General features: G+C 43.9%; 1 protein-coding gene across 3 annotated transcripts in view; it reads left to right on the top strand.

Annotated features, from left to right (window-relative positions):
- The window catches only part of UNC45B (unc-45 myosin chaperone B), a 28,243-nt gene extending 9,498 nt beyond the window's left edge, over positions 1 to 18,745 (top strand). For all 3 annotated transcript variants that reach the window (XM_044000045.1, XM_044000044.1, XM_044000046.1), the window contains exons 8-20: positions 1,645 to 1,815; positions 2,959 to 3,130; positions 3,406 to 3,706; positions 4,032 to 4,126; positions 4,501 to 4,642; positions 6,933 to 7,073; positions 8,973 to 9,100; positions 9,831 to 9,897; positions 11,270 to 11,383; positions 13,362 to 13,477; positions 13,830 to 13,947; positions 16,971 to 17,126; positions 18,092 to 18,745. In XM_044000045.1, coding sequence (XP_043855980.1) covers positions 1,645 to 1,815; positions 2,959 to 3,130; positions 3,406 to 3,706; positions 4,032 to 4,126; positions 4,501 to 4,642; positions 6,933 to 7,073; positions 8,973 to 9,100; positions 9,831 to 9,897; positions 11,270 to 11,383; positions 13,362 to 13,477; positions 13,830 to 13,947; positions 16,971 to 17,126; positions 18,092 to 18,352 — 1,982 coding nt within the window. In that variant the 3' untranslated portion in view covers positions 18,353 to 18,745. The remainder of the gene's footprint in view (positions 1 to 1,644; positions 1,816 to 2,958; positions 3,131 to 3,405; positions 3,707 to 4,031; positions 4,127 to 4,500; positions 4,643 to 6,932; positions 7,074 to 8,972; positions 9,101 to 9,830; positions 9,898 to 11,269; positions 11,384 to 13,361; positions 13,478 to 13,829; positions 13,948 to 16,970; positions 17,127 to 18,091) is intronic.
- The last annotated feature ends 3,859 nt before the right edge of the window (positions 18,746 to 22,604 follow it).

Below are 22,604 nucleotides of genomic sequence, written 5' to 3'. Positions count from 1 at the left end.
GGGTGGGTAGCTAGGTGGCACAGTGGATAAAGCACCTGCTCTGGATTCAGGAGGACCTGAGTTCAAATCCGGCCTCAGACACTTGACACTTGCTAGCTATGTGACCCTGGGCAAGTAACTTAACCCTCATTGCCCTGTCAAAAAACAAACAAGGGGGCAGCTAGGTGGCACAGTGGATAGAGCACTGGCTCTGGAGTCAGGAGGACCTGAGTTCAAATCCGGCCTCAGACACTTAACACTTACTAGCTGTGTGACCCTGGGCAAGTCACTTAACCCCAATTGCCTCGCCAAAATCAAACAAACAAAAAACAAACAAACAAACAATAATAAGATTTAAAAAAAAGAAAAAATGATTACGTAAAGTCTTTAAAAAAAAAAGTAGATTTTTTGCTTTACTTTTGTGTGTGTGTGTGTGGAGGGGGGCAATGAGGGTTAAGTGACTTGCCTAGAATCACACAGCTAGTAAATGTCAAGTGTCTGAGGCCAAATTTGAACCCAGGTCCTCCTGAATCCAGGGCCAGTGCTTTATCCACTGTACCACCTAGCTGCCCCTGAATAGATTTTTATACACAGTATAAATATACATAGATTTTTGAAGGTGTATATGTAATAGATATTTATAGTTGCATATACCATCTTCTTTTATTGTTTTGTCTAGACATATTCATTTTTGTTTGTAAAGTTCATAATAAAAATAGAAATTGTCATTGGGAAAAAAAAAGATGGTGTTTGAGACCTTCGAGGCAGGCTGAGGACTCAATCAATCATCATTTCAAAACAATGTGGAGGGGGCAGCTAGGTGGCACAGTGGATAAAGCACTGGCCCTGGATTTAGGAGGATCTGAGTTCAAATCTGGTCTCAGACACTTGACAATTACTAGCTGTGTGACCCTGGGCAAGTTAGATAACTCTCATTGCGCCACAAAAAACCTGAACCAAACCACCACAACAAAAAAACAATGTGGAGCCATGAGTGGAAAGAATGCTCTCTTGAAAGTCAAAAGCCCTGTGTTCAGTCCCACTTCGGACATTACCTGAGTGATGTTTATATATAATAAAACCAAAATAATACCAATAATGAAAATAGCTAGCATTTATGTGACACTTTAAGCTTCGCAAAGGGCTTTACAAATATCTTATTTTATCCGCACAACAACCCTGAGAGGTAGGGTGCTATTATTATCACCCCCATTTTAAAAATGAAGAAACTGAGTCAGACAGACATTAATGACTTGCCGTGGCTCCCACAGGTGTAGCTACACATGAGGATAGCTAACATTTACAGAGTGCTCTCTATGTATTCAGTGCTTTTAAGAATTATTTTCTCCTTTGATCCTCACAACAGCCCTGGGAGGTAGGTGCTGTTATTATCCCCATTTTAAAGATGAGGAAACTGAGGCAGGCAGAGGTTAAGCGGCTGTCTGAGGCTGGATTGGAACTCTGGTCTTCTTGACCTCAGGCTCAGCATTCTCTTGCTCTTTCTAGCTGCCTGCAGATGACCGAGCACTAGATGCCTGAGTATCTCTAAGGTCCTTCCTGCCCAATCAGCAATCACCATAACTCCACCTCCCTCCCCAATGTCCCAGTTAATTAATTAGAGGCTCCCAGCCCCAGGCATATCACTGCCTCCCTCTGCTTCCCTAGATACCAAGAAGGACCTGAAGCTTATTACTAGTCACCTACTGGACATGCTGGTCAATAAGAAAGTATCTGGCCAGGGCAGGGACCAGGCCCTGAACCTTCTCAACAAAAACATCCCCAGGAAGGACCTGGCCATTCACGACAATTCCCGGACCATCTATGTGATAGAGAACGGTGAGGGGCTGGGCCCTGGGACATGATGGGGGCAGGGGGAATTCCAGGGTTTGGCCGTAAGTCACTGCCATTCATTCACTTGGGGGCCTGCTCTGTCTGCTCCTTTCTACTAATCACTGTAGAGGTGGATCCCTGTGGTGTGTAAAGGGTGCAAGCTTATTTCAGTGCTTCAGGGATAGGTTCCTTCCACCAATGAATGAATGAATGAATATGTGCATGAATATATGAACAAATATATGAGTGAATATTGGATGTGAATTAATGAATACATGGATGGATGAATATATGAATTGATGAATGAATATACATATTGCATGAATTGTAAATGAATAACTGCATGAATAAATGAATATGTGAATAAACATATGAATGAATATGTGTGTGAACATATGGAGTAATGAATATATGAGTGAATGTACGTATGAACAAATAAATGAGTGAATGCCATATATGAATGAATGAATGGATGTGTGAATGGATATGTGAATTAATGAATGCATATACATATGGAATGGATGAATTATGAACAAATTAATGAATGTATAAAGAAATGGATGTGGGAATATGTGCATGAATATATGAGTGAATATACATATGAATGAATTGTGGATGAATAAATGAAAACATTTATTAAATATTTACTGTGCACCAAGTCCTATGTTAAGTGCTAGGGACAAAAAGGGGAAAAAGTTAGATGCCTCCATTCCCAAGGAGTTCACATTCTAATTGGAGGAGAGTTCCATTACAGAGAGGATGGGTGGCCTGGAAGAGCTATGGGAGAGAGAAGGAATGACCCAGGGGTCCTTCAAAGGCATCAGTAGAACCCAGATGACGATCCCTTGGGGTCTGGAGGGTGCAGAGGGCTCTGGATTTGATCTGATAGGCACTAGGAGCCACTGGAGACTCTTGAGCAGGTCAGTCAGTCAAGCAACAGGCATTTATTAAGCACCAGGCACTGTGAGGGATAGATTGAAAATGACATTGAAGGAACATTATTCTTTTGCTCCAATGCTGCAAGGGACAGGAAGGGCGTCCCAGGTATCCATGATGAACCCTTGGAGGAGTGAGGCTGCCGTCCTTGGGGATGGAGCCTAGGAAGGGTTAAGGGAGTTCATTCCCTTCTTTCATTGCTCCCTCCACCAGGCCTGAGGAAGATCCTGAAGGTGGTGGGGCAGGTACCAGAGCAGCCGTCCTGCCTGCCACTGACTGACAACACACGCATGCTGGCCTCCATTCTCCTCAATAAGCTCTATGATGATCTCCGCTGTGACCCAGAGAGGGACCACTTCCGCAAGATCTGTGAGGAGTACATCACGTGAGCTTGCTTGCCCAGCAATGGGATGGGGTGGCAGTGCCCATGATTGGGCATAGCAACAGGAACCCCAAGGATCAGCAGAGAAACCTCAGGGGAGAAAGAGCCAGCCAAAGGATGCTGGATGGAGAGGGCCCCGATTGAAGGGGAAGAGGACGTGGGGGAAGGGGACTGGAGCCAGGTTTACATTTTATGGGTAAGGAGGTACAGGATGAATGTTACACTTAAGTTCTCCCAGGGATCCCTTGATAATGAACCCCCCCTTTCTTGGTTTTCAGGGGCAAGTTTGATCCCCAGAACATGGACAAGAATGTGCATGCCATCCAGACAGTGTCAGGCGTCTTGCAGGGCCCCTTTGACCTGGGGAACCAGTTGCTGGGGATGAAGGGTGTGATGGAGATGATGGTGGCCCTGTGTGGCTCTGATCGGGAGCAGGACCAGCTTGTGGCAGTGGAAGCCCTGATTCACGCTTCCACCAAGCTCAGCCGCGCTACTTTCATCATCACCAATGGTGTGACCTTGCTCAAAGAAATCTACAAGACAACCAAGAACGAGAGGATTAAGATTCGCACTCTGGTGGTGAGACAAAGGCCCCCTGAATTCTCCTTCAGCTCCCTCCTGAAGGGCAACCAAAACAAGCATTGATCAAGTGCCTACTATGTGTCAAGCACATGCTAAGCATTTTATAAATACTATATCATTTGATTTTTACAACCTGGGGAGGTATTGCTATTATGTTCCTTATTTATAGTTGAGGAAACTGAGGCAGAGGTGAAATGATTTGTCCAGAAAAGTTCTCTTCCAACTTTAAATCTGTGGTTTAGCAACATGAACCATCCTTCCCCTCCCCAAACCCAATGAGCTTCATCACTGCCCAGCTCCATGATGTTCCATCTCCCTCTAGGGGCTCTGTAAACTTGGCTCTGCAGGGGGCACTGACTATGGCCTCAGACAATTTGCTGAAGGGTCCACGGAGAAGCTCGCCAAACAGTGTCGGAAGTAAGAGTGCTGGATGGGGGTGTTGGGTCCTATCTTGGGGTGGGCTTTTTTCTGTTGGCTTTTTTTCTCCTTGTGCTTCTGGGTAGGGGTTCAGTAAGGTAAAGTTGTATTGATTTGATACTGTGAGTAATAGGGAGCCATTGCAGATTCTTCGAGCAGAGGAGAGGTGTGATGAAACAAGTGGGTTTTAAAAATTGTTTTAAACTTAACAAAGAGGAAATTGACTTAATGGAAACATGGAAAGTATATTCAGCAACATTCTTGGAGTAGAGGCCTGTGCCCTTTCTAGGACGCCTCTGATTGCCCCCTTGATCCTATAGTGTGTCCCCAATCAGGTCTTCTCCTGGTCTGACTTGCTCCCTTCCTGTTCTCAGGTGGCTGTGTAATGCAAACATAGACACCAGGACCAGGCGCTGGGCTGTGGAGGGTCTGGCCTACCTCACACTGGATGCAGATGTGAAAGATGACTTCGTCCAGGACACCCCTGCCCTACAGGCCATGTTTGAGCTAGCTAAGGCACGTGAAGCCCTGACATCACAGACCCTTGACCCCAAGGGCGACAGTTCAATTCAATCCCTTCCTGCTCCAACTGTAGGTCCGAAGGAACTCCAGAAAACAGGGTCCTCCTCCAGTGGATGGAGACAAAGCCCAGGGTTGGGAGTCCAGCTGGTGGGATGCCCATCTCAGCTCTGTTTCTGACTTGCTTTGTGGACCTGGTTGGGTCATTTCTCATCTCTGAGCCTCAGTGATGTCGTCTGTAAGACGGGTACAGTCTTCTTTGCCCCTGCCCTGACTCTCATTAAGAGGATGAGGATCAAAGCAAATAGAAGGCAGAAGTAACATACTGTACAATGATCAGGGGAGTACAGAGTGCTGTTTCCCAGGGCTTTGGGGTCCTCAGTCTATAGGAAACAAGGCTCAACCTGGACATAATTTTCAAGTAGCCGAGAGGGCATTCAGTGGAGTCAGGGGGACAGAGAAGTTGCCTCACTGGTCTACAAGGGACCATTTAGAACCCCTCCTCTCTCTTTATCATATAGCACCAGTTCCTCGCTCCCTCCCCCATCCTCACCCTCACACCTACCCTGGGCCATGCATAGCCCCTTCTCTCTTCCAATAAAAGGATAAGGGGAGGGGATGGTAAAGATGCTAGCTCGATGAGAGATGGAGTTTGATGTAGGGGTTAGAGTGCTGGGCACAGAGTCGCAAAGCCCTGTGTTCAAATCCTGCTTCAGACACTTACTTTCTGGGTGACTTTAGGCAAGTCAGCTTCAGTTTTCTCCTCAATAAAATGGGGAGAATGACAGCATCTGCTTTTTAGGGTTGTGGTGAGGATGAAATGAATTAATATATGAAAAGTTATGTAAACCTTAAATCAATATATAAATGGTACCTATTATTATTGTAAACTTGATGGAAGGAGAGAGGCATGAGGCAAAAGGAACTGGGAAAGAATGTGGGCAAAGGGAATTGAGAGAGAATGTAGGGGAGGGAACTAGTTTGGATTCGATCAGGATTATTTAGCTCCTTTCCCTACCCTCTACCTCTGGTCCCCAGCTCAAGCACCATACCAACTACTGGAGGCTCTGAACAAATATTCTCTGTGTTTTTTTTGTTTTTGTTTTTGTTTTTGGTGAGGCAATTGGGGTTAAGTGACTTGCCAAGGATCACACAGCTAGTAAGTGTTAAGTGTCTGACGCTGGATTTGAACTCAGGTCCTTCTGACTCCAGGGCCAGTGCTCTATTCACTATGCCACCTAGCTGCCCCTTGATTTCTTTGTTTTGTTTTTTGGTGAGGCAATTGGGGTTAAGTGTGAACAAATATTCTCAAGGGCACCATTAAGGGTTCAGGAGAAGCCTTCCATCATGTTAATCTTTTTTTTTTTTTTTTTGGTGAGGCAATTGGGGTTCAGTGACTTGCCTAGGATCACACAGCTAATAAGTGTCAAGTGTCTGAGGTTGGATTTGAACTCAGGTCCTCCTGAATCCAGGGCTGGTGCTCTATCCATTGCCCCACCTAGCTGCCCCAATGTTAATCTTTTTAAAAATTAATATCTTTTGCTTTTATATCACCTTTCATTATCAAATATACCCTCCTCCCCTACCCAGCCAGCAATGACTATGAAAAAGTTAAAAAAGCAGTCTTAGAAAACCATTAATGAAGTCTGACAATATAAACCACTCTCCACATCCAGAGTCCCCCACCTCTTCAGAGAAGGGAAAGAGGTACATTTTTTCACCTCATCTCCAGGGCCAAGTGTCTTGGTCCTTAATAATTACTCAGCATCGGGCAGCTAGATGGTGCAGTGGATAGAGCACCAGCCTTGGATTCAGGAGTACCTGAGTTCAAATCCGGCCTCAGACACTTAACACTTACTAGCTGTGTGACCCTGGGCAAGTCACTTAACCCAAATTGCCCCGCAAAAAAAAACAAAACAAAAACAAAAAATAATTACTCAGCATCCCATTTTCAGCCACATTTTAAAAGATGTTGTTTTGTTCTGCAGCTAGGTGGCACAGTGGATAGAGTGCCAGGGCCAGAGTCAGGAAGATCTGAGTTCAAATATGACCTCAGACACTTACTAGCTTTGTGACCCTGGACAAATCACTTTCCCCATTTGTTAAATGAGCTGGAGAAGGAAATGTCCAAACACTCTAGTATCTTTGCCAAGACCCCAATGAGGCCACAAAGAGTCAGATACAACTGAACAACAACATGTCCTGGGCAGTATTCTGAGTCTTACCAGGTGCTTTAACTGATCCTCTTACTGGTCCCAGTTCTGACCTCCCCTGTTTTCCTCCCCAGACCAGTGACAAGACCATCCTATACTCCGTGGCCACCACCCTGGTGAACTGTACCAACAGTTATGATGTGAAGGAGGTCATCCCCGAGCTGGTGCAGCTTGCCAAGTTCTCCAAGCAGCATGTGCCTGAGGAGCACCCCAAGGTGGGGACCTGGGGCAGGCAAGAGCATCCCCTCATCCCCTTGGTCTTTATGTCTTTGTACCTCTTGAGAGCCAGCCTGCTGCGTTGGATGGCCGGCTAGGCCAGCCTTCAAGTCAGAAAAGGCCTGCGTTCAAGACCCTTCCCCAGTAGATGCTGTCTGTGTGATCCTGGGCAAATTAGTTACTTATTTAATTTTTTTTTTTTTGCAGGGCAATGAGGGTTAAGTGACTTCCCCAGGGTCACACAGCTAGTAAGTGTTAAGTGACTGAGGCCGAATTTGAACTCAGGTCCTCCTGAATCCAGGGCCGGTGCTTTATCCACTGCACCACCTAGCTGCCCCCAAATCAGTTACTTATCTGTAAACGAGAATGAGATTGCCTCTGAGGCCCCCTGCAAGCTCTAAGTATATGATCCCCTGTAGCTTCATAATGCCTCATAAATGACACACATATCCCTCCTGGACCTTCTCTCATTTCACTCTAGGGGGTGATGGGTCTACACAGTTTATTGTTGGATGGTTTTGAGGTCAGTCGCTCCTCAATCAGCTCTCGGCTATCTCCTCGTGTGGGGATCTGGGGCATCAGAGCCAGCATGGGGGCTTGGAGCCAGAATCATGGGCTTGAAATGGACACATACTAGACGCATGGACTGACACATACTAGGCTCCCTCCGAACCTCAGTTTCCTTCTCCCAGGTTTGGAAGAAAATTGGAGTAAAATTTGGGTGTAAAGTGTGTAAATTTGGAAGTAAAGTGGTGGTGATAATAATAGCTCACACGTATGTTTCAAACGCTTCTTCCTAGAGATAAGAAATGCAACCATCTTTACCCTCGTTTTTCAGACGAAGATACTGGCACTCAAAGAGGTTCATAGGCTAATAGATTTAGAGTTGGAGGGGACCTCTGAAGCAGTCTACCCTAATCCTCTCATTTTTATAGATGAGGAAACTGAGAGTAAGTGACCTGCCCTTGGTGTCATAATCAGGGGCAGGATTTGAACTCAGATCCCCAACCCATCATGCTTTCCACCATACCACATTGCCTCCCAAGTAGATGGGTTGTGAGCCTCACTGTTGGAGGGAACAATCAAATATGAGCTCGTTGAGCCTTTGAGGTGTTTGAAATATGAAAGTGTTACCTACCTCCTAGGGATGTTAGAATTGTAAAACACTATGTAAATGTGAACTAATAGGATTTGTTCTGGGTCTGAGATTTTTAACTGTTAGGATTGATTTTCTGGGACAACACAATCATGGTGTGGGCTGCAAATGCAAACTCATTTCCACGCCAGTTGGTGGAAGCAGGATGAGGAAGGCAAACCTGCTACAAGAGTTTCTTCCCGGGGCAGCTAGGTGGCTCAGTGGATAGAGCACTGGCCCTGGATTCAGGAGGACCTGAGTTCAAATCCGGCCTCAGACATTTAATACTTACTAGCTGTGTGACCCTAGGCAAGTCACTTAATCCCAATTGCCTCACCAAAAAAAAAAAAAAAAAGTTTCTTCCCAACATCCTAAAACCAAATGAAATATAAAAGATGATGGCAATGTTCTGGATAATCTGTGTCTTTGTGTGTGGATAATTAAAATTATTGGGATTTCTCTTCCATAATCAGGATGCAGATCCTGGCTTCTAGTTATACTAGGAGCAGAAGAGATGTGTAGAGCCGAGAGGGTATTTGGGAAGGGTCTGAATCATAGATGAACATGTTCTATTGAACTTGATAGCCAGACGGGACCTTAAGGATAAGGATCGATCTCCAAGTCTATTCCCCTCATTTTACTCAGGAAATTGAGGCCATTCCTAAGGCTAAGAGAAAGTGGTTTGGAGCTTGGGGGTGGAATCCTGTTTTTGAACTCGGGAATCTAAATCTCCAGAATGCCTTGTCCCCCTCCATCTCCCCAGGACAAGAAGGACTTTGTGGAAAAGCGGGTGAAGCGGCTTCTCAAGGCTGGGGTAATCTCCACATTAGCCTGCATGGTCAAAGCTGACAGTGCCATCCTTACTGACCAGACCAAAGAGTTATTGGCCAGGTACTGGGGGAGAGGGGAGTGGGGAAAGGGATGAGGGAGATCAGAATATAAGGTGATGAATGGTAAAGTCTCTGTATGTGGGATGAGGTCACTATAGATTCTAACTACTTCCCTCCTCTTAAAGGAAGGAATTAGAGAAAGGGAGGGGGGCAATTGTTTTCTTTCCTTTCCTCCTTTTGAGCCACAGGCCACCCTCTTTTAAACTAAACAACAACAATGAAAACCCCCAAGTACTTATTTTTGCCTTTCCTGGCACTGCACTAAGTCCTGGGGTTACACAGACAACAACAACAGTTCCTGTCTTCAAGGAGCTTACGTTTTTTTTTTTTTTAAGTGAGGCAATTGGGGTTAAGCGACTTGCCCAGGGTCACACAGCTAGTAAGTGTTAAGTGTCTGAGGCCAGATTTGAACTCAGGTACTCCTGACTCCAGGGCAGGTGCTCTATCCACTGTGCCACCTAGCTGCCCCAAGGAGCTTACATTCTAATGGTGAAGATAACTAGTGATGCATTATTACATTCTCTGGGACCTGAGCCTGGTTACATCAATACTAGATCCACTTTGTCCTTGGTCCTATTCTGTCTTGTCCCTCACTAGCCTTCCTTTGATGTTTTGATAGAGCTTATGTTCAGATTCCCTTAACCCTTAAGCCCTAAAGGACTGAAGAGGAACCTGGGTGAGGGGGTATAGTAGTACTTAGGCACTGCTCCTTTAACCTCTACTCTTCACAGGGTATTCCTGGCTCTGTGTGACAATGCAAGGGATCGGGGCACCATTGTGGCTCAAGGTGGTGGCAAGGTAATGGTGGGGGATGAGGTGAGAACTTGTTGGGATTATAGCTGGGGGAGGGCACTAAGCAGGTGCTCTGATAGGAAGTGTGTTGAACAGTCTCTTGGTATGTCCTGGGTAGCACCTACTGGGAAGTGACATGCATAGGATGGATCTCCAATCTCATCTTCTAAGAATTTATTCAACTCTTCAATGACCTGGGCTAATAGAGGGGAAGAGTGAAACAGCAGCACAAAATATTCTAATTTTTGGCTTTATGGAAAACATGGTGTAATACTCATAGGTGAAGCATCACCATTTACTAAGACTATAATCTTGGGTGAGTCACTTCATATTTGAGCCTCAGTTTCCCCATATGTAAAATGGAAATTGTACTTATATTGCCTCCTTCACAGGGTCGTTGTGAAAGACATGCTTTGCAAACTTTTAAGTGTGATAGAATGTGTCATTATTATCATCTGTCTCTCATAGAGAGATAGGGTGGTAGAGTGGATAGAGAATTCTTGGCTCTCAGAGTCAAGAAGACCTGGGTTCAAGTCCTACCTCTGAAACATATTGGTTGTGTGACCCTGGCCAAGTCACTTGACTTCTCAGGAAGGTGCTGATCTGTACTGGTAGAGGGAGTTTCTTCATTGGGATTCCTTAATAGCAATGAAATTACAGATCTAAAACTTTAGTCTTATTAGTATAAGTGCAAGCAGACAGGAAAATGGGTCGTCTGGACTTCTTTATTGATGGATTTACCTTGACTAAGCACTAGGGATAATGAGGTGGTACACTGGGCTTGGAGTCAAGAAGACCTGAGTTCAAATCTAACCTCAGACGTTTAGTAGCTGTGTGACCTTGGGCAAGTCACTTAGCTTCTGCTTGCTTCAGCTTCTTCTTCTGTAACATGGTGATAATAATAACACCTGCCTCCTCAGTTTTTGTGAGGATCAAATTAAATGATTATAAAACACTTGGTACATAGTAGGCACTAGATAAATATTAGCTATTATTATTATTATTAGGTCAGAGAAGATGACCCTAGAAGTATGTTTGGATGCCTAAAATAAGACAGACTGGGATTAGATATTTTCCATGCATATTCAAGTGTTATATATAGGATGCCCGAATGTTCCTGAGCTTTGGAAAACAGACAGAGGAGATGAGCATAGAACTGGAAAGAACCTCGGGCATCATCTAGCTCAACCCTCTCATTTTACAGATGGGAAAACTGAGGACTGGAAAGGATGATTGACTTGCCTAAGGTTACATAGGTAATAAGTAGCAATGTCAGGATTTGAACCCAGATCTTCTGAGTCCAAATCTAATATTCTTTCCATGTCACCACAGTGGGGAAGAGGATATTTATAGTTCTGACTCTCACTCTGTTTCCTAGGCTCTGGTACCACTGGCTCTTGAAGGCACTGATGTGGGCAAGGTGAAGGCTGCTCATGCTTTGGCAAAGATTGCAGCTGTCTCCAACCCTGATATTGCTTTTCCTGGAGAAAGGGTGGGTATGATCTATAGAGGGATTGGGGGAGGATAGGGAACTGGACGAGCCTATTCTACCTCAAAAATCTTCTCATCCTGGGATTCTTGTCTTTTCTCTCTTCCCACTAATTCTTCTCTCTCTCTCTCTCTCTCTCTCTCTCTCTCTCTCTCTCTCTCCCTCTCTTCCTCCCTCCCTCCCTTTTCCTCTCTGCCCCTCTCTCTGTCTTTCTTTCTGTATCTTACAATGCAACATGCTGAACTGTATTTTTAAAATCTAAGCTGCTTCATGAAAGTTCATTATTTACACAATAGGTTCCTCCCTTCCTCCTTTTGAAAAAAATTAATGATATTTTTTCACATTGCTGTCATTTCTGAGTTACTCTACTCACAACAGGGCCATCCCCTGTAACAAAGGGGATGTCAGGAAAAACAAATTAAACTGTTGCCCATGTCTGGTCATGTTGTCCATATGCCTCATGATGCACCTGTAGTCCACCACCTCTCTGACAAAAGGCAGGAGGCATGCTTCATTGTCAGTCCTCTGAAGTAATAATTCATCACATCTTTGATGAGAGTTCTGAATTCCTTCAATATTGTTTTCTATTACATTGATTTAGTTATCATGTAAATTATTCTCCTGGTTTTGCTTACTTTGCTCTGTATCAGTTCATACAAATCTTCCTAAGTTTCTATGAATTCTTTACCTCTGGGCAATTCCCCCAATTTACAATCTCACTTCAGGATTTGGTACCCAGAGGATGACTGCCACCTCAAAGTCTAGGGTTATCTCATGGGTAGCTAATCCTATTACTATAGTTCACAGGCCCCTATCGGTATTTTTCCCCATTAAAAATCAGCCAGTAGACACAATGAACTCTTAGCAAAGACATTTACTCAGCTGGCATAGCAAGAATAATAGTTACAAAACATTCCTCCTAGAAACTTGGATCATACTATCCCACAAATACACACAGCATCTACAGAAAGAATGGGCCAAGCCTCAGAGTATGATGCAAGGGGGGCACATGTGTAGAATACAAATGTGGTGAAGGTGACTCACAACTCAACACAGAAGGGACTGGAAGTCCCTCTCTTCGTAGCGTCCCCTCACAATTTTCTTGTGGATATGGTGTCTTTCTTTGGTGTGCTGCTCAGCTGGCTTCTGGTCTCCACATTCCAACTCTTCTCTTTCCAGGGGTCATTCAAACCATTTGAGTGACAGTCTCTTTGTAATTATGTACATCTTAAATCTATTTGTTTCTGCTCCCTGATAGATGCATGTCTTTCACTGGCCCAGTAGCATCCTTCAAAGCTGATGTGGGGAGGTAGGGAGAGGAGAAAGAAATTCCCTCTTCTCCCAGCAACACCCAGATGGCAATCTTGCCTCACTCTCAAACTGCAGAGATTTGTCTAGGATTTAGCTATTTAAAGCTCTACAGGCATGGCTAATTTGCTTAGCCAAATTTAATGTTCCCTTCTTGACTAAATCAAAGAGGTATTTGTACCTCATAAAGGCATCACAGGATGTTATACCTTATAAGCACATTAAAACTTCATCATGTATGACTACAGTCTATGATTGTATCATCTGAATGGGGGTATGTGTGGTAATAACATTCCCTTACTTTATATCCACATTTTTGTCATTTCTTAGGATTTGCTAACAATCCATTACACTCATATATATCATAATTTTTGGCCATTTTCCATCTGGCTACTTTCCTTCCATTTGTTTGCCATTTCAGAAACTAGTTGCTGTAAACTTTTTTTGTGTCTATGAACCATCCCCTTGCCCCCCACAAACTCTTCTTCATAATTCTTTTTTTATTTTTTGGTGGGGCAATGGGGGTTAAGTGACTTGCCCAGGGTCACCCAGCTAGTAAGTGTCAAGTATCTGAGGCCGGATTTGAACTCAGGCCCTTCTGAATCCAGTGCCTTTGCTTTATCCGCTACGCCACCCTATGCCATCTCTTTCTGCTTTTCTACATTTCCTGCAGGTGTATGAGGTAGTCCGTCCATTGGTACGACTCTTGGACACACAGAGGGATGGACTCCAGAACTATGAAGCCCTTCTGGGGCTGACTAATCTGTCAGGGAGGAGTGACAAACTCCGGTGAGTAGGACAGGAGAAGGGTGGGGAGGAGAGACCAGGTTTGTAGTCAAGAAAAGTCAGCCTCTTCTAACCCCTCTGGGTCAGCAGCCATTGGTTTAAATCTCATACCCAGATTCCACTAAAGCAGAGATTTGAAAACAATAGGTAGAACATGTAGAACCAGGAAGGATTTACATTCAAGTTAAAAAAAAAGACTATCCTGACTGTGGATGCTAGGATGCCAAAGGAGATTGGGGAATCCCTTTTCCCTAAGATTTGTGCAGAAACTATTAGGGTGGTTGGGAAGAGTTTAGGTAGAGACTGGCTGGGAGATAGGGGATAGACTTAACAAGTGTCCTTCCTGACCCATCAGGCAGAAGATCATTAAGGAGAAGGCCCTGCCAGACATTGAGAATTACATGTTTGAGAACCATGATCAGCTTCGTCAAGCAGCCACCGAGTGTATGTGCAACATGGTGGTCAACAAAGAGGTATGGGGACTCAGGGTGCAGGGGTGGGATGGAGGTGAGCATTTTAAGGGTCAAGGCAGAGATGGGTGAGCGAAGAAACCTCTTTTGTTTTTTTTCCAAGAAGATGGAGATAATCATCCCCATCAAAATATCACCTTTGTCCCTATCCTCAGGGAAATTCTACTGGAATTAGGGAGGACATGGTTTGCTCACAGAAGCTCTTGGAACTTGGGACAGAATCATGTGATGGCATATAGATGGCCATGAAAATAAATATATTCTCTCTATATAACCTATATCAGATTACCTGCTGTCTGGGGTGGGGGGGGGAGGGAGAGGAGGGAGGGAGAAAAGTTTGAAATTGGAAATCTTATATAAACAAATGTTGAAAACTATCTCTATATGTAACTGGAAAATAATAAAATACTTTTATTATTAAAAAAAAGAAAATAAATATATTCTCTGTGGGGTTCTAGAAAACTGCCAGAAGAATGTAAATGCTGGCAGGTTTTACCACATGAGAAAGGCTTTGAGGTGATAGGTTGGGTTAGAGGATCAGCCTCATGTGAAAATATTTTAAATTGACTGGGTCTAATTTGGGGGGCTAATTTGACTGGGGTACTTAATCTGGGACTGTTGACTAACTGGCAATCTGACTGCTATTAATTTAGCATGGGCCATTTATAAAGTTCCACCACACTGCTCCACTCCCAAATTGATAAGCAAAATATTAAGAAGCCTCTTAACTAAATAATCAAAGCAGAGTTTATTTATGAGATACTATTTAAAATTAAGAATACAGGGAAATAAAATGTACAACCTGACTGCGTTCCCGTTCCGTTCTGGTGCTTCCACCTGCTGCCCCTGGAACTTTTTTAATACAATAAGGGCCTTAGCCGCCTCTTGCTTCAGGGTATGTTACACTTTCCTTGCTCAGCTACTTTCTTCTAACTCCTCTTAATCTTCACTTTCTCCAACCTGTACCCTGTGCAAAGGGCTCTGTCTGTCTTCTCCAACCTTTGCCACCCCTCTAATCTTGTCAGCTGGCCTCCAGTCCTCCTGTCCACCCTGTCTCTCCTTGTCAGATTCCCCTGAGTCTAACTCCCAGGTCTATATATATCTTTCTTATCTCCACTCAAATCTCGGAGCCTTTTTTCGCCCCCACAGACCAAGCTAATCTGCCAGTCAGGGCTGTGGCTGGGGCTGGGGGGATGCTTGAGCATCCCATGCCTCAGCACAAACTATGCCAGAGCCTGGCCTGGACAAGCCCAGGATCTCTCAGATAGCTCCGCTCAGGGTGAAGGGAGTTAGCGCTCCCTCCCCCCCAGCTGTCTGACCTGGCATCTTGTACAGCACACGGGGCTTTTTGGCTCAGCTGAAGCAGAGGGGGAAGGGCACCAGCACCTCCCACACAGAAGAGACCCTGAGGGCCTAAGACTTTCTAATCTCAGTCCAAAGGTAGGGTCCCCAAATCAAAATAAATTTCCACACTAGCTTAGTTCAGAGAGGATCATTGCTGGAAGAGGTTGGCATATAGTAAATGCCTTCCTTCTGTAGATTATTATTATTATTATTGTTGTTTACTTATTTACTCATTTATCTATCCATCCATCCATCCATCTATTTATTTTTTGCGGGGCAATGAGAGTTAAGTGACTTGCTCAGGGTCACGCAGCTAGTAAGTGTCAAGTGTCTGAGGCCGGATTTGAACTCAGGTCCTCCTGAATCCAGGGCTGATGCTTTATCTAGTGCATCACCTAGCTGCCCCGATATTTTCTCAGTTGATCCTCATAACAACTCTGTGAGGCAAGTGCTATTATCCCCATTTTACAGTTGAGGAAACCAAGGTAAACAGAGGTGAAAGTGACTTGCTTAGGAGCAGAGAGCTAGTATCTAAGTATCTAAGACTAGATTTGAACTCAGATCTTCCTTACACTATACACAATGATGAAAACATTGTAAATAGAAAGATCTAAAAACAAAACTGGATGCTGGGTAATGATGATTTCCAAGCTTAACCTCTCCCAGAGAGGTGAGAAATTGTGCATCCTTCCCTTTTTCTTTGCAGAAGTAGGGTAATGTGTAAAGAACTCTGCTGTCATTGATGGGTTGGTTAATTTTTCCTTTTCTTTCTTACAAGGATGGATCACTGGGTAGGGACAGGGGGAGGGATATATTGAAATCAAAAGATGCTACAAATACTTTGTAGTGTAAGGGCCAAATTTATTATGGGGAGAGTTAATTGGGTTGCTTGCCATAATATTGGGGTTCAGAAAATAATGAAAGACCTCCAGGTCCAAAGTTTCCTGCCTTCCCAAACTGCCTTTTTTTTTTTTAGTTATTTCTCCCAGGCTAATAAGAAGGGAGATTAACAGCCTCTTTTCTACAAACAAACCAGGTTTTATTAATAAAAACAAAATTTACAACAAAGATGAAGTTAATAAAGTCAGGGACAAGGGAATAAGGGAAGAGAAAACTAATAAGCTCCCTGGCTCTAGCAAAGACTGACCCAAACCCCAAACTTGCTTCCAGTTCAGCTAGCTTGAAGAGCTGGCCTTGTTTCCACTCACCACCTGGGGCCCATAGTTTCAATGAGAGTCAGCTTCGCAGTCCCTCTCTGCTCTGCTCCAAAGCTCACCCAAAAGAGAGAGAGCCTCCAAGAGTGAGCATTCCCCTTTCCTACCTTCTCTCTCCCTCCCCCAAAGGGAGTGACCTGCTGATGTCAGTAGTACACCAACACATCACTCAGGGCCAGCCAGGTGTGGCTACAACTTAATAATCCTTAAGTAGGTACTTAGTTTCTCATTCTCACCCAATTCAAACAATACTAAACCAATCAGGTGGAGCCCCTGGTTGTCTGCCAAATTCCATTATTTTATCACAGTAGTATGTGGACTCTTTACCTCTCTCTTGGACTGCCTTGGCATCTATTCCCCAACAGTTAGATCACTGGCCAGTAAATGATTCCATCATGCTTCTAGCATGGCCCCAGTGGGTGGTTCTGTGTGGGTACTTCACCTCTGCCCCTCCCCCATCCTTGGCAGGTGCAGGAACGATTCCTGGCTGATGGGAATGACCGGCTGAAGCTGGTGGTGCTGCTGTGTGGGGAGGATGATGACAAGGTCCAGAATGCAGCTGCCGGAGCCTTGGCCATGCTGACTGCCTCCCATAAGAGGCTCTGCCACAAGATGACCCAAGTGGTAAGAAGGCTTGCCCTCTGGGCAGCAAGTGGGAGAGGGATAGCCAACTGTAGGGCCCTCCCTGACTCCACCCAGCTCCCCCTGGCTCCTAAGAATCACAGATTTGCAACTGGAAAGGATCTTGTCCTAGTCTCCCATTTTTACAGATAAGGAAACTGAGGCCCAGATTGGTTAAGGAACAAACCCAAGGTCACACAGGTAGTAAGTGGAGAGCAGAATTCAAACCCAAATTTCCTGACTTCAAACCCAGCACTATTTGTGCTGTACTACATGGGCTTCTTACTCGTTATATTGCTGCCTCAGAAGAGGTTGGGCTAGGGATCTGGACTGCTGGTTCTCTTCCCAGTCTCAGCCCCAACTTTTAGGAGGCCCTTGGTTTCCAGAGAGGGGTATTATTTGTATTGTTGTACCACTTGGGCACCATTGGGGATGACAACAGAAGAGACCAATTGTGCCTCTTGATGAAGATGAGGTAGGGCCCCTCCACCTTCCTCCCCACCCCACCCCCAACACTCACCCCCACATAGTCACACACACTAGCAAGTGACTAGAGTTGACACTCCAAAGGGCATCTGTATTGAGAGAACCCCATGCACAGAAAACAGGGAACGTCGCCTGCACCTCCAGAGGGGAGATCCTTCTGCTGCCCCTCTGGCTCACCTCTCTGGGACTCAGCTTCCCCATCTGTGAATGGGGAGAACATAGGAAGGGGAAAGGCGTTAGTCTGGCCCAACCTCTATTCAGCAGAATAACTTTCTTCCCTGACCCAAAGATTTTATTGGGCATCGATTACATCAGGTGCTGGTTGTCATAGTCAAATCCTTATTCACTGAGAGCTAGAAACGTAGTCAGACTTGACCAGAGCTCGTGGGTCCTCCTTCATCTCTCCTTCTCTGAGCAATCTTACCTGTTCTTACTCCTAACCGTGCCCCAATCCCCCTGGGGGTGGGGCGCTCTCCTTCCAGACATCCCAGTGGCTGGAGATTCTACAGAGGCTTTGCCTTCACGACCGCCTGTCAGTCCAGCACCGTGGCATTGTCATTGCCTACAACCTACTGGCGGCTGACCAGGAGCTGGCCAAGAAGTTGGTGGAGAGCGAGCTGCTGGAGATTCTGACCTTCGTGGGCAAGCAGGAGCCGGATGAGAAGAGGAAACCGGTGGTGGAGGCTGCCAGGGACTGCCTCATCAAGTGCATGGACTATGGCTTCATCAAACCCTTCTCTTAGGCCAGGGGCCAGGAGGAGGGGTGGCCGTTGGGGTCTGTGTGTTGGACACAGGACTGGAACGGGGCCCCTGGATCAGCTGGGAGTGGAAAGTGGATTCCTGCCCCCAATCACCATCCAGAGATGACCAGTGAGAAAACGACATCCCAGTATTTTGATCTTTGTGCCCTGAGCTGTGTCTTGTTGGCTTTTACCATGTGCTCAAGAATCCCTGGCCAACCCAGTGCTCCTGCCCCTCTCCTCCACCTCCTACCACTGTGTTCCAGGGGTATATGAAAAGATATGTTCCTTCTTACAGGGGGCAGAGAGGAGGAATTGGAGAAAGGCTGTAGGTTCTTCTCCACCAACTCCAGAGATCAGGAGATTGGTTGAGTTTCTTTTTCATTTGCAAATGGAGTGTGTGAGGTTGGAGCTGGCATAGGATGAAATAAAGATGAATGCTTTGGTTTTTGGACAAGATGAAATCTGTCCTTCTTGTACCCTCCACCCAGGGAAGTTCACTGGTCTTGTTCTAGGCTCTCACCCTCTAGCAACAAAATAAACAGTCCTGAAGATCATACCCCTAGACCTAGAAAGGACCATAGAGGCCATCTAGGGTACCTACCCAATTTGCAGATGAAGAGACTGAGGCCCAGAGAGATTAAGTCCCCTGCCCAAGGTCACCTAGGGGGTAAATGGCAGTCAGGATTCCAACTCAGATCCTTTGACTCAGAGCCAAACTTGGCTCTTTGGAGACTCCTGGTTTTGGTTTTGGTTTTGGTTTTTTCCCCAATAGGATGAGACATAATTTGACACCCAAATTAGTATCTTCTTCCCCTGTTAAGGGGTAAAATTCTAGCTAAACTGTCTAAAATATCTAATGAGTGGTCGCCAATAAATTATAAGCTTTAGCAAGAGTTAGACTTTTAAGCATTTATTAAGGAGAATAAGAATTTGGTAAAGAGAGAGAGAAAGGCCTAGATTCCTATCTATTAAAGGGAGAGCACATTTCTAGCTCCCTTCTCCGCCAGCGTCCTCAGGAAAAAGAGCGCGAGACTGAGCGCCAGTCTCTTCCTTCCTCCTCCCACTAGCCCGCGTCACTTCCTGACTCCTGGTCTTGCCCTCAAAGACCTTCCCTTCATGGGCAGAACTCTTCTACAGTAAGTATCCAGCAGGTGGCGTTATTCCAATCGTTACACCCCCAAATATGATAGTTGAAAGATGTCAATGTAAAACTAAAATATAACAGAAAGATTTATCTGAGGAAAAAAAAAGAAAGATGGTATAAACCTCAGAAAACAAATTTTAGTCGACTGCATTCTAAATATATACACCTATTCCCTGCTCTGGACTAGGGTAATAATAATGATAGCAGCTCATATTTATTAATCAATAGTTAGTTATAAAACACTCGCTACACTTTTAGCTCATTGGATCTTCACAGAGAGACTCCATTAAGTGGTTAGTGTAATTAAAATCGTGCCCATTTTACAGATGAGGAAATGAAGTCTCAGAGTGACTTGCCCAAGGTCACATGGGGGTAGTTAAGGGGCAGAGCTGGGACTTGAATCCACATGCCTCTGTATCTAGACCCCAGAATTCCTTGTGCTATACTGTAAGGACATTGCCTCAGCACATAGTAACTCATTAGGTTTAGCAAAACAAAACAAACAAACCCAAACCAGAACAAAATAATAGCACTAAGAGGTTGTATTATTGGATCACAGAATTTGAGTTGGTGTTGTTGAGTCTCATCTAACTCTTCATGACCCCACTGGGTTTTTCTTGGCAGAGATACTGGAGTGCTTTACCATTTCCTTCTCCAGGTCAGTTGACAAATGGGGAAACCAAGGCAAACAAGGTTAAGTGACCTGTCCAGGGTCACACAGCTAGTAAGTGTCTGAGGCCAGATTTGAACTCAGGAAGATGAATCTTCCTGACTCTAGATTCTCTTCTTTCTTTTTTTAAATCAAATTAACCAATATTTTATCTATTTTATTGTTTTTTTCATAAAACCAGCTCTTAGTTTTATTGATTAATTCTATAGTTTTTTTGCTTTCAATCTTATTAATTTCTCCTTTAATTTTCAGGATCTCTAGCTTAATAGCTAATTGGGGATTTCCAATTTGTTCTTTTTCTAGCTTTTTAAGTTGCATGCCCAATTCATTAATCTCCTCTTTCTCTTTTTTATTCATGTAAGCATTTAGAGCTATAAATTTTCCCCTAAGCACTGCTTTGGCTGCATCCCATATATTTTGGTATGTTGTCTCATTATTGTCATTCTCTTGGATATAGTTATTGATTGTTTCTATGATTTGTTGTTTGGCCCATTCATTCTTTAGAATGAAATTATTTAGTTTCCAATTGATTCTCATTCTACTTTTCCCTGGCTCTTTCTTACATGTAATTTTTATTGCATCATGATCTGAGAAGGATGCATTTACTATTTCTGCCTTTCTACATTTGACTATGATGTTTTTGTGCCCTAATACATGGTCAATTTTTGAAAATGTGCCATGTACTGCTGAGAAAAAAGGTATATTCCTTTCTATCCCCATGCCATTTTCTCCAGACATCTATCATGTCTAACTTTTCTAGTAATCTATTCACCTCTTTCACTTCTTTCTTATTTATTTTTCGGCTAGATTTATCTAAATCTGAGAGGGGGAGATTGAGATCCCCCACTAGTATAGTATTACTGTCTAATTCCTCTTGTAACTCATTTAACTTCTCCTCTAAGAATTTGGATGCTATACCACTTGGTGCATACATATTTAATATTGATATTACTTCATTATCTATAGTACCTTTTAGCAAGATGTAATTTCCTTCCTTATATCTTTTAATGAGATCTATTTTTGCCTGCACTTTGTCTGAGATAAGGATTGCTATCCCTGCTTTTTTTACTTTAGCTGAAGCATAATATATTCTGTTCCAGCCTTTTACCTTTACTCTGTGTGTATCTCTCTGCTTCAAATGTGTTTCTTGTAAACAGCATATTGTAGGATTCTGTTTTTTAATCCACTCTGCAATTCACTTCCGTTTTATAGCAGAGTTCATCCCATTCAGTTATTATTACTGGCTGTCTATTCCCTTCCATTCTATTTAACCCCTTTGTACTTTTCCCCCCTTCTTTCACCCTATTCCTCCTCACCGATGTTTTACTTCTTACCCCTGCCTCCCCCAATCTGCCCTCCCTTTTTATCACCCCCCTCTCTTTTCTTTACCCTTTTCTCCCTTGCTTTTGTCCTCCCTTCTATCAGTCCCCCCCTTTCCCTTCCCCTTTTGCTTCCCTAAAGAATGAGCTAAGTTTCTTTATCCCAATGAACGTATATGTTATTCCCTCTTTGAATCAAATCTAATGAGAGTAGGGTTGAAACAATGTTCACCCCTCCTTTCTTTCCCTCTATTGTAATAGGTTTTTTTTTACCTCTTCATATGATATAATTCACCCCATTCCACCTTCCCTTTCCTCTCCTCCCCAGAGACTCCCTTTTTAACCCCTTAATTTTCTTTGTATCAACACATCAAAGACAATTTATATTTATATCCTCTGTGTAAAGTCCTTCTCTCTGCTCAAATATATTTACAATTCTTAAGAGTTATGAGTATTATCTTCCCGTGTAGGGATATAAACAGTTTAACCTAATTGAGTAACCCTTTTTTTTCCCCTCTGTTTACCTTTTTAAACTTCTCTTGAGTCTTGTATGTTAAGATCATATTTTCTATTCAGTTCTGGTCTTTTCATCAGGAAAGATTGAAAGTCCCCAATGTTATTAAATGTCCATCTTTTCCCCTGAAAGAGAATGCACATTTTTGCTGGGTAATAGATTCTTGGCTGCAATCCAAGCTCCTTTGCCTTCTGGAATATCATATTCCAAGCCTTGCGGTACTTTAATGTTGAAGCTGCCAGGTTCTGAGCAATCCTGACTGTGGCTCCATGATATTTAAATTGCTTCTTTCTGGCTGCTTGGAGTATTTTCTCCTTCACCTAATAATTCTATAATTTGGCTACAATATTCCTTGGAGTTTTCCTTTTGGGGTCTCAGGAGGTGATCAGTGGATTCTTTCAATGATGATTTTTTTTTTTAGAATAGAATTTTATTTTCCAAAATATATGTAAAAACAAATTTTAACATCAATTTAAAAAAAAATTGTTCCAACTTCTCTTTCTCCTCTATTCCCACCCCCACCCACTAGAACTCAAGCATTTCAAAATAAATTATACATGAGTAGTCATGGAAAACATTCCCACATAGCTAGGTTGTGAGGAAAA

This window comes from Dromiciops gliroides, chromosome 4 (assembly GCF_019393635.1).
Source record: "Dromiciops gliroides isolate mDroGli1 chromosome 4, mDroGli1.pri, whole genome shotgun sequence".
Lineage (NCBI taxonomy): Eukaryota > Metazoa > Chordata > Mammalia > Microbiotheria > Microbiotheriidae > Dromiciops > Dromiciops gliroides.
This window is presented reverse-complemented; position numbering and strand designations above follow the sequence as displayed.